The sequence below is a fragment of the Delphinus delphis genome, chromosome 8 (assembly GCF_949987515.2).
Source record: "Delphinus delphis chromosome 8, mDelDel1.2, whole genome shotgun sequence".
In the NCBI taxonomy this organism is placed as follows: Eukaryota; Metazoa; Chordata; class Mammalia; order Artiodactyla; family Delphinidae; genus Delphinus; species Delphinus delphis.
In genome coordinates, this window is record NC_082690.1 from 34,215,458 (window position 1) to 34,231,565 (window position 16,108).

General features: G+C 36.9%; 1 protein-coding gene across 2 annotated transcripts in view; it reads right to left on the bottom strand.

Annotated features, from left to right (window-relative positions):
- ARHGAP42 (Rho GTPase activating protein 42) overlaps window positions 1–16,108 on the bottom strand; it is a 284,843-nt gene that overhangs the window by 71,939 nt on the left and 196,796 nt on the right. For both annotated transcript variants that reach the window (XM_060018066.1, XM_060018067.1), the window contains 2 exons: window positions 10,443–10,544; window positions 477–587 (listed from right to left, as the gene is read on the bottom strand). In XM_060018066.1, the coding sequence (XP_059874049.1) occupies window positions 477–587; window positions 10,443–10,544 (213 nt within the window). The remainder of the gene's footprint in view (window positions 1–476; window positions 588–10,442; window positions 10,545–16,108) is intronic.

A 16,108-nucleotide genomic window follows, 5' to 3' on the forward strand; every position in this document is an offset into this window, starting at 1 on the left:
ATAATATGTATGAAACAGATAACTAATAAGAGTCTGCTGTATAAAAAATAAATAAATAAAATTTAAAAATTCAAAAAAAAAAGAAATTATAGAGTTCACATACACACCCTTGGCCCCTACCCACACAGAGTTCCAATTATTAACATCTTGCGTCAGTGTGGTACATTGGTTACAAGTGATAACCCAATATTGACATATTATTATTAAAGTTCATAGTTTACATTACAGTTTACCCTTGGTATTGTACGTGTTATGAGTTTTGACAAACGTATAATGAATAACATGTATCCACCATTACAGTGTCCTATAGATTAGTTTCATTGCCCTAAAGTGCTCTGTGCTCTACCTACTCACCCTCCCCCACTCCTCTCTCTCCTTTTATTTAAAAAAAAAACATAATTTTCAACAGAAAAAAATGCAAATTTTGTTTCAGAGATGTACTGTACCTACTATTTTATAGGGAAAATAAATCTTACCGGTTCGACAAATTCAAACTTCTTTTTTTCTTGAACCTCTTGAATTTTAAAGACATATTCTAGTGATGCCTCATAGAAGTTTTGATGCTCTCGGTCAATCTGTGTATCTGCCTAAAAAGCACAAAAAAGGCAAATCATGACGCAGGGAGCAATTACTGAAGGTTCTGTTACAGAGGAACTCAAATCCTGTTTTACTCTAAAATCATTAAAAATAAATTAAGTCATTCAAAAAGTTTGTATATAGCAATTATTATGTCTTGGGAATACAGAGGCTAGGAAAACACAGTCATTGCCCTCAAGAGCTTACAGTGTTTCAAATGGGAAGAAAAATGCACATACACACACACACACACAGAGCAAGCACACAACATTCATTAAAAAATTATTATAAAAGGGGTATGTAAAAATATATGGAAATCTATGGGAATCACAAGAAAGAGACAAATTCTGGGAGAAAATGGTGGTATTCTGAGTTGAATCTTAAGGTAAATAACTGGCTGTGAAGAGTCAAAGATAAAAACGAGGTCACTCCCATGATAAAGTAAAAAGGCATGAAAGAGTCTGACAGAGTTTGCCTTCAGAGTAAGTAAGTGGAAGGAAGGAGGGAGAAGCAAGGCTGGAATCACACTATAAAAGATCATGAAAACTGCATAATGTTTGGATTTAATTGAGGAAAAATCATCTGAGATTATTTTTGTGTATGGTGTTAGGGAGTATTCTAATTTCATTCTTTTACATGTAAATGTCCAGTTTTCCCAGCACCACTTATTGAAGAGGCTGTCTTTTCTCCACTGTATACTCTTGCCTCCTTTATCAAAAATAAGGTGACCATATGTGAGTGGGTTTATCTCTGGGCTTTCTATCCTGTTTCATTGATCTATATTTCTGTTTTTGTTCCAGTCCCACACTGTCCTGATGACTGTAGCTTTGTAGTATAGTCTGAAGTCTGGGAGCCTGATTCCTCCAGCTCCATTTTTCTTTCTCAAGATTGCTTTGGCTATTTGGGGTCTTTTGTGTTTCCATACAAATTGTGAAATTTTTGGTTCTAGTTCTGTGAAAAATGCCATTGGTAGTTTGATAGGGATAGCATTGAATCTGTAGATTGCTTTGAGTAGTATACACCACCAAATGTAAAACAGATAGCTATTGGGAAGCAGCCACATAGCACAGGGAGATCAGCTTTGTGCTTTGTGACCACCTAGATGGGTGGGACAGGGAGGATGGGAAGCAGATGCAAGAGGGAGGAGATATAGGGATATATGTATACGTATAGCTGATTCACTGTGTTATAAAGCAGAAACTAACATACCATTGTAATGCAATTATACTCCAATAAAGATGTTAAAAAAATCATCTGAGAATATTAAACAGCAGAGCCACATATTAGGTAAACTATTACAGAGATAATACTGGTAACAGAGCCCCAAATGCAAAGGTTCCAAGCAATGAATCATGCTCCATCAATACCATGCACATTCTCTTCCCACTTCTATGCCCACCAACGTCCTTGGATGCTGTCTTTAAAACTGACTTTGGGGGCTTCCCTGGTGGCGCAGTGGTTAAAAATCTGCATGCCAATGCAGGGGACACGGGTTCAAGCCCTGGTCCGGGAAGATCCCACATGCCATGGAGCAACCAGGCCCGTGAGCCACAACTACTGAGCCTGCGCGTCTGGAGCCTGTGCTCTGCAACAAGAGAGGCCGCGATAGTGAGAGGCCCGTGCACCGCGATGAAGAGTGGCCTCCGCTTGCCACAACTAGAGAAAGCCCTCGTACAGAAACGAAGAGCCAACACAGCCAAAAATAAATAAATAAATAAATTAAAAAAAAAGAGCAAGATAATTGCTACCAAAAAAAAAAAAAAAAAAAAAAAAACAACCGACTTTGGTTTAGTAGGGAGGCATGATTTTACTTTCGTTGCCCAGCTACACACTCCTCACTGCCAGCTGAGATTACTAAAAGCAGATGAAAAGAATGGCCTCTCTGGAATACCAAGTATCTGCCAACCACAATTTGGGAATAGGACATTGTTTTGTAGCCATTTTACAATGATAATTTAACAAACAAAAGCTTAAAGAAAGATAAAAGTAGGTTTGCTGGCTTAGCATAGCATCTTAAAACTTCATTTGAAAGAAAGACTTTTAAAAATAATTATATATACTTACTACTTGCTATGCAATTATTTATATAATTTAAAATGGCCCAATATTATAAGCAACTCAGTAGGCATTTTTAAACTTGAGAATTTCAAGTTTATAAACTAATATATGAGAAGAACACATAAATCAGGTAAGAAATTTGGACCAGAAGCTTCTCAGCACCCACCCAAAGTCATTATTCCACACAAATCATATATATTTTCTTTTTACCATTGCTTAGAGGAACACACTATGTATAGAACAAACGGTAAGGGGGTACAGGTGGTGGTATGCTAATAAATGTTTAACAATTGGCTCTCCTGTGGGTGGGGGAGGGTGTCTGATTTGCAGTATTTGCTGTTTTCTGTGGTAAAATATTCCCAGAATAGCCAGTTCCAAATCACAAACACAACATCACTGAACGAGTGATGAGAAGGAGATGAAAAAATCAGCTCTCCAAGAGGAAGCTTCAGTACACCACTGGGTGTAAAGGATGCAAGAATAATTTCAGTCTCAGAGATAATAGTCTATTCCACAAGTTATTTCTGAAGCTTTCATTTACTTTAAAAGATAGTCTTTGCGTCAACTAGCACACAGTAACAAACTAGAATGTTGAGACATCTTAGAGCCTAAAATGAATATTTCTGGTCAACAAAACTGTGCAGAAAAAGTTAGCAGAGCAGGCATGAATACTATCCACTGAAAGCCCTGCTTACAAGGTTGGCCCTTGGCTGGTATATGGGAATGTGGATTTTGGGAGGGTTCCCACCAGCCTAACTGATAAGAGTAGTTCACTATGCTGAAACTGTGCAAACAGTATGGTTTATTTTGAACACCTGCTTTCTTTCTGGGAGTCCGGAATTTGGGTACATGATGAGCAGAGGGTGCCTATATGACAAGCCCCCAAAACAAACCATGGGCATTCAGTCTATGAGTTTCTAGTAGACCACATTTCTCACATGTTGTCACAACTCATTGCTGGGGGAATTAAGTCCTATGTGTCTCCACTGGGAGAGGATTCTTGGAATTTTGTGCCTGGTTTCCCCTAGACTTCAACAACTAAATTCAATATACCGAATCTGCTTTGAAAGGTCGTCTAGAATGCACAGTGCTAATAGAATACAATAGCTTAATTCTTTTCTTCAGTACAAGATTTAGAAAGACATTCTTTTACCTCAGACGAATTCCTTTAGTACTCAAGCTCATAGTGTGTAGCAGACACTTACTCACATACCCACTAGCAACTGTCATGTATTTTGTACTGGAGAAGTAGAATAACTATGTAATTTATTGTCTAAACTTTTAAAACTGAAAAGGGGTAGTAATTATTCCAGAACAACAGGTATAAGCTGTTACTTATGTGGCAAAGTCATCCTAGTAAGAAACAAAGTTAATTACATAAGAAAACCACATAGTTCTACCTAACTTCTTCCCTAACCACAATAAGCTGTCTCAATTCAAAATAGAGGAAAAAGGCTCAGGTGATATTTGTTGAATCGTTCCCAGAGGAGAAAGGATTTAAGCTGGATGATGAAGAATGGCGAGGTTAGAGTACATGGAGATAAAAGAAGAGTTTCGGTGAAGGAATAAAGTCAGGAGAAGTTATGTTTCGGTAGATAGATTCAAAGTGTTGGTTTGAAACAGTCAGAAATGAGAATTGAGGCAAAATAGGGAGAATGACATGACATCTCATAAACCATGCAAAAGCTTGAGGAGGGTGTGGACAAGATCAGAGGTGAACTTCAAGAAGATTAAAGTGAGGACACGGTAGAATGTGTTGACTCAATGGTAAAGCTGGATGCATGTGAGTATAAGGAGAGCTCTTATTTGATAAGGGTAAAGGTGTTTGGTATATCCTAGAAAGAGAAGTTGAAGGATGTCGGTGTGAGAAGCAAGGGGGAAAAAAAAAGTCAAAGATAATTTTGACACAAGAAATAATACCAGCATTAACAGAATTAAAGAAGTGAGAAGCAAATTTGAGAAAAAGTGTGAGATTTCACATGTGTCACTAAGGTGTTGTAGTCGGAAGTCCTGGTAACCAGTCAGTGGACAGTGCAGAGGTGGTCAGGTATGATGGTGGAGATACTTGCCGAGATGTTACAGACAATATGGAAGGAGCAGAGCTAGTAGGGACACAAACTGAAGGATAAGAATAGAGCTATGAGGTAGAACCTGAGGGATTCCCTTCATTCAGGAGGTGGGAAGAAGAGGAACGTTTTGAAAGTGTATTTAGTGATAGATGGAAACCCAAACTCTGGGTTCCTAAAAGGAATCCCTTTACTTTTTTCCTAACTATAAAAGTAATACATATTCATTACTATAAGTTTATTCATTGTTCATTATTATAACAGGAAAATGTAAAGAAAATAAAAATTGCAGCCCCACTATCAATATTTTGATGTGTAACATGCACACAAACACAAACTTACTTTAAAAAACCTGAATAATAGTGTATATTCTGGTTTAAATCCTGTTTTTTTTTCTTTTTTCCTCTTAGGCCAAAAAATATTTCCAAATGTCTTTAAATGATTTTCCAAATAAAACTTTTCACAGCCATATCAATTCCATTTTTGGCCAAGCTATATTTGTATATTTATCCCAATCACTCTTTTGTGCCATTTCAGATGTTTCTAAAATTTGCACTGTGAATAACTCTTGGATCAACATATTTACACAATTTATTTTTATGCTCATTTCTGATCATTTCTTTAGGGCAAATTTCTATCAATAAAATCACTTCAACTATCTTGTACATATAACATTGATTGAAATATGATGTCAAATTTACCTCAAAAGTTGAGTGATTTCATACTCCCACCAGAAAAGCAAATGTATGCTCAGTTTCCCATACCTTCACTAACAATGGATATTATATTTTAAGAAAATAAAATAACATGCTGCTACAATTATTCAATTGTACTTTTTAATACATGTGACATTGAAACTTAATATTCATTATGGTTTATATTTCTTCTTTGATGAAGTGCCCTTTCATATTCTTACCCCATTTTTTCCACTAAAGTCTTTATCTTTTTCACACTGATTTGCAAACACATCTTATATATAAAAGATGGTTATCCTGTGTCAAATATTATATAAATTTCCTAACACTTTGCCTTTTAATTTGATTGAATTTTTTTTAAAAATAGATTACTTTCATGCATTCTGGTCTTTCTACATTTCCTTTATGATCTCTTCCTCTTATTTTTTGCTTAGAAAGAAATTATCCATTCACATATCAAATATTACTTCTTTTCATCTACTGTAAAGCCCATAATTTTGATGAGTCTGTTTCCAATTCTGTTTACTCCAGTGGTCCATCTAGCTGATGGCCTTGGAGATTTACCAACACAAGCTGACCCCTAATTCAGTCCTGGTAATGGGCAGTCACTTATTTTCCATGAGCAAAATGAACAAAGAGTCAGCTGTGCCAGTGAGAAGGCACAGAGGGGTCTTTCTGAGAACTTAATAGGCTTGGTGCTGACAGAAGGACCAGAGCTGCTCTGGAAGGGAACAGATGACTTTTAATGCCATGTTACAGAATTAAATACGTGTGTGGCAGCATCACCCTATAACTGGTTTGACTCCTGGAAGGATAGAGGAATAAATAAAAAGCAAGCTACGTTTTTCCTTGACTACATTATATGCTCTGAGGAGTTTCTCTGCACAATATCTGTGTTGTATTCTATTGCAGGCTGTGCCTCCTGGAAAAAAAGTGTGTGTGTGTGTGTGTGTGTGTGTGTGCGTGTGCGTGTGTGTGTGTAGTGGGGCAAGTGGAGGATGTTACTAACCGTGTTATGTTTTTCTAGCATCCAACTAAATACAAAACCAGAATGAATATTCTATCATAGCTCAAAGGATTGAGGGCAACTAACAAGTATTAAATATTGAGCTAGGTTGTCAGGGAAAATTAAAGCATAAACTCTAGAGGACGTGAAAGTTATGATAAAGTTAACATTTTCTTGATGGTTTAAGCAATGTCTTATCTAAGGGTGGCCTCGCATAGTTACCAAGAACCTGATAACCCTTTAGAGACTCTAAAAACTACCCTTGATTTTGAGGCAGTTGATTTTTTTTAAATTAATTTTTATTGGAGTATAGTTGCTTTACAATGTGGTGTTAGCTTCTACTGCACAGCCAAGTGAATCGGCCATACATACACATATATCCTCTCTCTTTTGGATTTTCCTCCCATTTAGGTCACCACAGTGCACTAAGTAGAGTTCCCTGTGCCATACAGTATGTTCCCCTCAGTTGTCTATTTTATATATAGTATCAATAGTGCATATGTGTCAATCCCAACCTCCCAATTCCTCCCACCCCACCCTTTTCTCCCTTGGAATCCATACATTTGTTCTCTACGTCTGTGTCTCCATTTCTGCTTCCCAAATAAGGTCATCTATGCCATTTTTCTAGATTCCACAGATATGAGTTAATATATGATATTTGTTTTTCTCTTTCTGACTTACTTCACTATGAATGACACTCTCTAGGTCCATCCACATCTCTACAAATGACCCAATTTTGTTCCTTTTTATGGCTGAGTAATATTCCATTGTATATACGTACCACAACTTCTTTATCCATTCCTCTGTTGATGGACATTTAGGTGGCTTCCATGTCCTGGCTATTGTAAATAGTGCTGCTATGAACACTGGGGTGCATGTGTCTTTTTGAATTATGGTTTTCTCTGGGTATATGCCCAGTAGCTGGGTCATAAGGTAGTTCTATTTTTAGTTTTTTAAGGAACGTCCATACTGTTTTCCATAGTGGCTGTATCAATTTACATTCCCACCAAGAGTGCAAGAGGGTTCCCTTTTCTCCACACCCTCTCCAGCATTTACTGTTTGTAGATTTTTTGATGATGGCCATTCTTACTGGTGTGAGTTGATACCTCATTGTAGTTTTGATTTGCATTTCGGTAATCATTAGTGATGTCGAGCATCTTTTCATGTGCCTCTTGGCCATCTGTTTGTCTTCTTTGGAGGAATGTCTATTTAGGTCTTCCACCTGTTTTCTGATTGGGTTTTTTGTTTTTTTGATATTGAGTTGCATGAGCTGTTTGTATATTTTGGAGATTAATTTTTTTTAACATCTTCATTGGACTATAATTGCTTTACAATGGTGTGTTAGTTTCTGCTTTATAACAAAGTCAATCAGCTCTACATATACATATATCCCCATATCTCCTCCCTCTTGCGCCTCCCTCCCACCCCCCCATCCCACCCCTCTAGGTGGTCACAAAGCACAAAGCTGAGCTCCCTGTGCTATGTGGCTGATCCCCACTAGCTATCTATTTTACATTTGGTAGTGTATATATGTCAATGCTACTCTCTCACTTTGTCCCAACTTACCCTTCCCCATCCCCCTCTCCTCAAGTCCATTCTCTACATCTGCGTCTTTATTCCTGCCCTGCCCCTAGGTTCTTCAGAACCTTTTTTTTTTTTTTTTTTAGATTCCATATATTGTGTTAGCATACAGTATTTGTTTTTCTCTTTCTGACTTACTTCACTCTGTATGACAGACTCTAGGTCCATCCACCTCACTACAAGTAACTCCATTTCGTTTCTTTTTATGGCTGAGTAATATTCCATTGTATATACATGCCACATCTTCTTTATCCATTCATCTGTCAATGGATACTTAGGTTGCTTCCATGTCCTGGCTATTGTAAACAGACCTGCAGTGAACATTGTGGTACATGACTCTTTTTGAATTATGGTTTTCTCAAGGTATCTGCCCAGTAGTGGGATTGCTGGGTCATATGGTAGTTCTGTTTTTAGTCTTTTAAGGAACCTCCATACTGTTCTCCATAGTGGCTGTATCAATTTACATTCCCACCAACAGTGCAAGAGGGTTCCCGTTCCTCCACACCCTATCCAGCATTAATTGTTTATAGATTTTTTGATGATGGCCATTCTGACTGGTGTGAGGTGATACCTCACTGTAGTTTTGATTTGCACTTCTCTAATGATTAATGATGTTGAGCATTTTTTTATGTGTTTGTTGGCAATCTGTGTATCTTCTTTGGAGAAGTGTCTAGGTCTTCTACCCATTTTTGGATTGGGTTGTTTGTTTTTTTGATATTGAGTTGCATGAGCTGCTTGTACATTTTGGAAATTAATCTTCTGTGAGTTGTTTCATTTGCAAATATTTTCTCCCATTCTGAGGGTTGTCTCTTCATCTTGTTTATGGTTTCCTTTGCTGTGCAAAAGCTTTTAAGTTTCATTAGGTCCCATTTGTTTATTTTTGCTTTTATTTTCATTACTCTAGGAGGTGGGTCAAAAAAGATCTTGCTGTGATTTATGTCCAAGAGTGTTCTGAGACAGTCGATTTTTAAAATGGTACTTGGTCATGGCCTTTGGTACATGATGGTGACAGTTAGGGGAGCCCTTTCTACTTCATCTACATACCGCATTCTCTCTTAGGTTTATTCTAATGCAATGTTTAAAGAGATATGTGAGCATTTAAGAAGTTTGGAATATGTGAACATAATATTAAATAACAACATAGTACTTCATAAGATTAAATATGTCCATGAAAATTAAAAATAAAATTTTCCTTAATAACAGATTTTTCTCTATTTCACTTTAGCCCCAAAACCTTTCCATAGGCCCACAGCTGTATATTAAATTGTCCTATTTTAACAGCAGGTGTTAATAACAAGATATTCATTATAATGAACACATATTTAAATAACAAAACTCCCCAACATTAAACATTTTTAAGTGAAGAAATTCAATTCCCTCTAGGGGAACATAAGAGTATAGAAAAAAGGAATCAGAAGCAACTCTCCCATGCCTTTTGGACTACTGTTCCACTGCATTTGAACTCTAACTCGTCAAGCATGCTTTATGGCTGAATATGGAGGTCAGGGAAAGACGCATAGGAAGAAGGAGGGCAGAGGACCAGACTGAACTTGAAAAACGGTTCAGGAAGGGAGGTGGCTTTGCTAGAGGATCAGGAGGAGGCATTTGAAAGAGGTTCCCCACCACAGTCCCTAGAAGTACAGAGAGGAGAGGAAGAAGAGATGAAAGGAGGCTCAGCACAGTACAAGATTCCCTATGAAGGGCTAGAGAGCAGTGATGAGCTGTAGGGGGACTAGCTCAACAACTCCCAGCTCAGCTCTGAGACACACCACTGTACACTGGGGGAATGATGGATGGTGTGTCAAGATTTAGTTGCTGCCAAGATGAAAGACAAGAGAGCCTTTTTTAAAAAAAAACATATCCCATCACTATTCCTCAGTAAAAGGACTATTCGATTTGACTAATTATAGTTGAAACACTACCAATGAGAAGAAATTTTCAGAAAAAAGGAAGAAATGGATTCCTTATATGCATACACTGTACATGTTAGTATATGCATATAAGGAATGTTGACTGTTGACTTGTTCTTTCAGAAAATTGACATAAAATAATGGAGATTTTAAAACATATAGTTGTATATGTATCTTTTTTCCCCTTAATGCTGATGCAACACCTTAAAAACAGGTATTTTTAACTTAATATAAATGCTATAACATGAATTTGGTAGGTCCTGCTATTTAAAATATTCCCAACAAGAAGAAAAAGAAATAGCCTTGTTTCACTCTTTCTCATTATTGAAGGAAATACTAATCTTTCTCTTAGAACTGTTAACATTAAATATCACAAGGCATGTAAAATGCTCAGCACAGTGCCTGTCTGTAGTAAGTGCTCAATTAAATATTCTCATTATCATTATTTTATTAAAGAGGAGCAGATTCTGAGATAATGTCTACTTTTCGAACTTTGGACTTCACAGGACAATGCTAATGCCCTTTCCACATTTCATCTGGAAAAACTTACCTCCTGCAAATGAGACTCCTTTTTCTTTGCAGACAAATTTAAATGCTTGTCAAGAATAGAATAGTATTTTTCACTCTCCTTGTCAAATTTCTTCTTTCCATCCTAGGAGATCAAAAAAACAATAAAACATTCAAATTAGAGAATCAAGAAAACCTTGATTTCCACCATCCCCATCAAACATCCGCTGAAATTATTTAATAAAGATTTAGTGAGCTTCAACTACGTGCATAACTTGATGAAGTAGAGTAGGAAGAAGGATGTGAAACAAAATCATTTGAGTATGTATTCTGATCTCAAAGAAGTTCATGGAACTATAGTATGGAGGGGGCAGGATGCCTACAGTAGAATCCTTTTGAACACTTTATAACTGATTCTCAGCAAGAAATTCTGACCTGGGATAGGACCAAGAGAAAACATCTCTTTTAGGCTTTTTGGTGATTCAGATGAGTTAATATACAACCAGTTTAGAGAACCACTTGCACACTCTTCTCAAGGAATCATAATATTTCCCAGCCACAAAAAAGATGCCTCTTACTGAGCTCTGCCCACCAGAGCAACAGTCAGCTCTACCCACCACCAGTCCCTCCCATCAGGAAACTTACACAGGCCTCTTAGATAGCCTCATCCACCAGAGGGCAGACAGCAGAAGCAAGAAGAATTACAATCCTGCAGCCTGTGGAAGAAAAACCACATTCATAGAAAGATAGACAAGATGAAAAGGCAGAGTGCTATGTACTAGATGAAGGAACAAGATAAACCCCCAGAAAAACAACTAAATGAAGTGGAGATAGGCAACCTTCCAGAAAAAGAATTCAGAATAATGATAGTGAAGATGATCCAGGACCTCAGAAAAAGGATGGAGGCAAAGATCGAGAAGATGCAAGAAATGTTTAACAAAGATCTAGACGAATTAAAGAACAAACAGAGATGAACAATACAATAACTGAAACGATAACTACACTAGAAGGAATCAATAGCAGAATAACTGAGGCAGAAGAACGGATAAGTGACCTGGAAGACAGAATGGTGGGATTCACTGCTGTGGAACAGAATAAAGAAAAAAAGAATGAAAAGAAATGAAGACAGCCTAAGAGACCTCTGGGACAACATTAAATGCAACAACATTCACATTATAGCGGTCCCAGAAGGAGAAGAGAGAAAGGACTAGAGAAAATATTTGAAGAGATAATAGTCAAAAACTTCCATAACATGGGAAAGGAAATAGGCACCCAAGTCCAGGAAGCACAGTGAGTCCCATACAGGATAAATGCAAGGAAAAACAGGCCGAGACACATATTAATCAAATTGGCAAAAATTAAAGACAAAGAAAAATTATTGAAAGCAGCGAGGGAAAAACGACAAATAACATACAAGGGAATTCCCATAAGGTTAACAGGTGATTTCCCAGCAGAAACTCTACAAGCCAGGAGGGAGTGGCATGATATACTTAAAGTGATGAAAGGGAAAAACCTACAACCAAGATTACTCTATCTGGCAAGGATCTCATTCAGATTCGAAGGAGAAATCAAAAGCTTTACAGACAAGCAAAAGCTAAGAGAATTCAGCACCACCAAACCAGCTCTACAACAAATGCGAAAGGAAATTCTTTGTGGGAAACACAAGAGAAGAAAAGGACCTACAAAAACAACCCCAAAATAATTAAGAAAACGGTCATAGGAACATACATAACAATAATTACCTTAAACATGAATGGATTAAATGCTCCAACCAAAAGACACAGGCTTGCTGAATGGATACAAAAACAAGACCCATATATATGCTGTCTACAAGAGACCCACTTCAGACCTAGGGACATATACAGACTAAAAGTGAGGGGATGGAAAAAGATATTCCATGCAAATGGAAATCAAAAGAAAGCTGAGGTAGCTATACTCATTATCAGATAAAATAGACTTTAAACTAAACAATGTTACAAGAGACAAGCAAGGATACTACATAATGATCAAGGGATCAAACCAAGAAGAAGATATAACAATTATAAATATATATGCACACGACATAAGAGTACCTCAATACATAAGGCAACTGCTAGCAGCTATAAAAGAGGAAATTGACAGTAACACAATAATAGTGTGGGACTTTAACACCTCACTTATACCAATGGACAGATCATCCAAACAGAAAATTGATAAGGAAACACAAGCTTTAAATGACACAATAGACCAGATAGATTTAATTGATATTTATAGGACATTCCAGCCAAAAACAGCAGATTACACTTTCTTCTCAAGTGCGCACGGAACATTCTCCAGGATAGATCACATCTTGGGTCACAAATCAAACCTCAGTAAATTAAAAAAAATTGAAAGCATATCAAGCATCTTTTCTGACCACAATGCTTGAGATTAGAAATGAATTAGAGGGAAAAGAACGTAAAAAGTACAAACACATGGAGGCTAAACTATACGTTACTAAATAACCAAAAGATCACTGAAGAAATCAAAGAGGAAATCAAAAAATACCTACAGACAAATGACAGTGAAAACACAATGATCCAAAACCTATGGGGTGCAGCAAAAGCAGTTCTAAGAGGGAAGTTTATAGCTATACAAGCCTAAGTCAAGAAATAAGAAACATCTCAAATAAACAATCTAACCTTACACCTAAAGGAACTAGAGAAAGAAGAACAAACAAAACCCAAAGTTAGCAGAAGGAAAGAAATCATAAAGATCAGAGCACAAATAAATGAAATAGAAACAAAGAAAACAATAGCAAAGATCAATAAAAGTAAAAGCTGGTTCTTTGAGAAAATAAACGAAATTGATAAACCGTTAGCCAGACTCATGAAGAAAAAGAGGGAGAGGACTCAAATCAATAAAATTAGAAATGAAAAAGGAGAAATTACAACAGACACCGCAGAAATACAAAGCATCCTAAGAGACTACTACAAGCAACTCCAGGCCAATAAAATGGACAACCTGGAAGAAATGGACAAATTCTTACACAGGTATAACCTTTCAAGACTGAACCAGGAAGAAATAGAAAATATGAACAGACCAATCACAAGTAATGAAATTCAAACTGTGATTAAAAATCTTCCAAAAAACAAAAGTCCAGGACCAGATGGCTTCACAGGGGAATTCTACCAAATATTTAGAAAAGAGCTAACACCCATCCTTCTCAAACTCTTCCAAAACTTGCAGAGGAAGGAACGCTCCCAAACTCATTCTATGAGGCCACCATCACCTGATACCAAAAGCAGACAAAGATACTACAAAAAAAGAAAATTACAGAACAATATCGCTGATGAATATAGATGCAAAAATCCTCAACAAAATACTAGCAGACAAAATCCAACAACACATTAAAAGGATCACACACCATGATCAAGTGGGACTTATCCTAAGGATGCAAGGATTCTTCAATATACACAAATCAATCAATGTGATATACCATATTAACAAATTGAAGAAGAAAAACCATATGATCATCTAAATAGATGTAGAAAAAGCTTTTGACAAAATTCAACACCCATTTATGATAAAAACTCCCCAGAAAGTGGGCATAGAGGGAACCTACCTCAACATAATAAAGGTTGTATATGACAAACCCACAGCAAACATCATTCTCAATGGTGAAAAAATGAAAGCATTTCCTCTAAGGTCAGGAACAAGACAAGGATGTCCACTCTCACCACTATTATTCAACATAGTTTTGGAAGTCCTAGCCACGGCAATCAGATAAGAAAAAGAAATAAAAGGAATCCAAATTGGAAAAGAAGAAGTGAAACTGTCACTGTTTGCAGATGACATGATACTACACATAGAGAATCCTAAAAATGCCACCAGAAAACTACTAGAGCTAATCAATGAATTTGGTAAAGTTGCAGGATACAGAATTAATGCACAGAAATCTCTTGCATTCCTATACACTAAAGATGAAAAATCTGAAAGAGAAATTAAGGAAACACTCCCATTTACCACTGCAACAAAAACAATAAAATACCTAGGAATAAACTTACCTAGGGAGACAAAAGACCTGTATGCAGAAAACTATAAGACACTGGTGAAAGAAATTAAAGATGCTACCAACAGATGGAGAGATATACCATGTTCTTGGATTGGAAGAATCAACATTGTGAAAATGACTATACCACCTAAAGCAATCTACAGATTCAATGCAATCCCTATCAAATTACCAATGGCATTTTTTATAGAACTAGAACAAAAAGTCTTAAAATTTATATGGAGACACAAAAGACCCCGAACAGCCAAAGTAGTCTTCAGGGAAAAACACGGAACTGGAGAAATCAGACTCCCTGACTTCAGACTATACTACAAAGCTACAGTAATCAAGACAATATGGTACTGGCCCAAAAACAGAAACATAGATCAATGGAACAAGATAGAAAGCCCAGAGCTAAACCCATGCACCTATGGTCAACTAACCTATGACAAAGGAGGCAAGGATATACAATGGAGAAAAGACAGTCTCTTCAATAAGGGGTGCTGGGAAAACTGGACAGCTACATGTAAAAGAATTAAATTAGAACACTCCCTAACACCATACACAAAAATAAACTCAAAATGGATTTGAGACCTAAATGTAAAACTGGACACTATAAAACTCTTAGAGGAAAACACAGGAAGAACACTGTTTGACATAAATCACAGCAAGATCTTTTCTTGATCCACCTCCTAGAGTAATGGAAATAAAAACAAAAATAAACAAATGGGACCTAATGAAACTTCAAAGCTGTTGCACAGCAAAGGATACCATAAACAAGACGAAAAGGCAACCCTCAGAATGGGAGAAAATATTTGCAAACGAATCAACGAACAAAGGATCAATCTCCAAAATATATAAACAGTGCATGCAGCTCAATATTAAAGAAACAAACAACACAATCCAAAAATGGGCAAAAGACCTAAATAGACATTTCTCTAAAGAAGACATACAGATGGCCCAGAAGCACATGAAAAGCTGCTCAACATCACTAATTATTAGAGAAATGCAAATCAAAACTACAATAAGGTATCACCTCACACTAGTTAGAATGGGCATCATCAGAAAATCTACAAACAACAAATGCTGTAGAGGGTGTGGAGAAAAGGGAACCCTCTTGCACTGTTGGTGTGAATGTAAATTGATACAGCCACTATGGAGAACAGTATGGATGTTCCTTAAAAAACTAAAAATAGAATTACCATATGATCCAGCAATCCCACTACTGGGCATATACCCAGAGAAAACCATAATTCAAATAGACACATGCACCCCAATGTTCACTGCAGCACTATTTACAATAGCCAGGTCATGGAAGCAACCTAAATGCCCATCAACAGACGAATGGATAAAGAAGTTGTGGTACATATATACAATGGAATATTACTCAGCCATAAAAAGGAACGAAATTGAGTCATTTGTTGAGACGTGGATGGATCTAGAGACTGTCATACAGAGTGAAGTAATAAGTCAGAAAGAGAAAAACAAATATCGTATATTAACGCATGTATGCGGAACCTAGAAAAATGGTACAGATGAACCGGTTTGTAGGGCAGAAGTTGAGACACAAATGTAGAGAACAAACATATGGAGACCAAGGGGGGAAAACTGCGGGGGGGTGGGGATGGTGGTGTTCTGAATTGGGTGATTGGGATTGACATGTATACGCTAATGTGTATAAAATTGATGACTAATAAGAA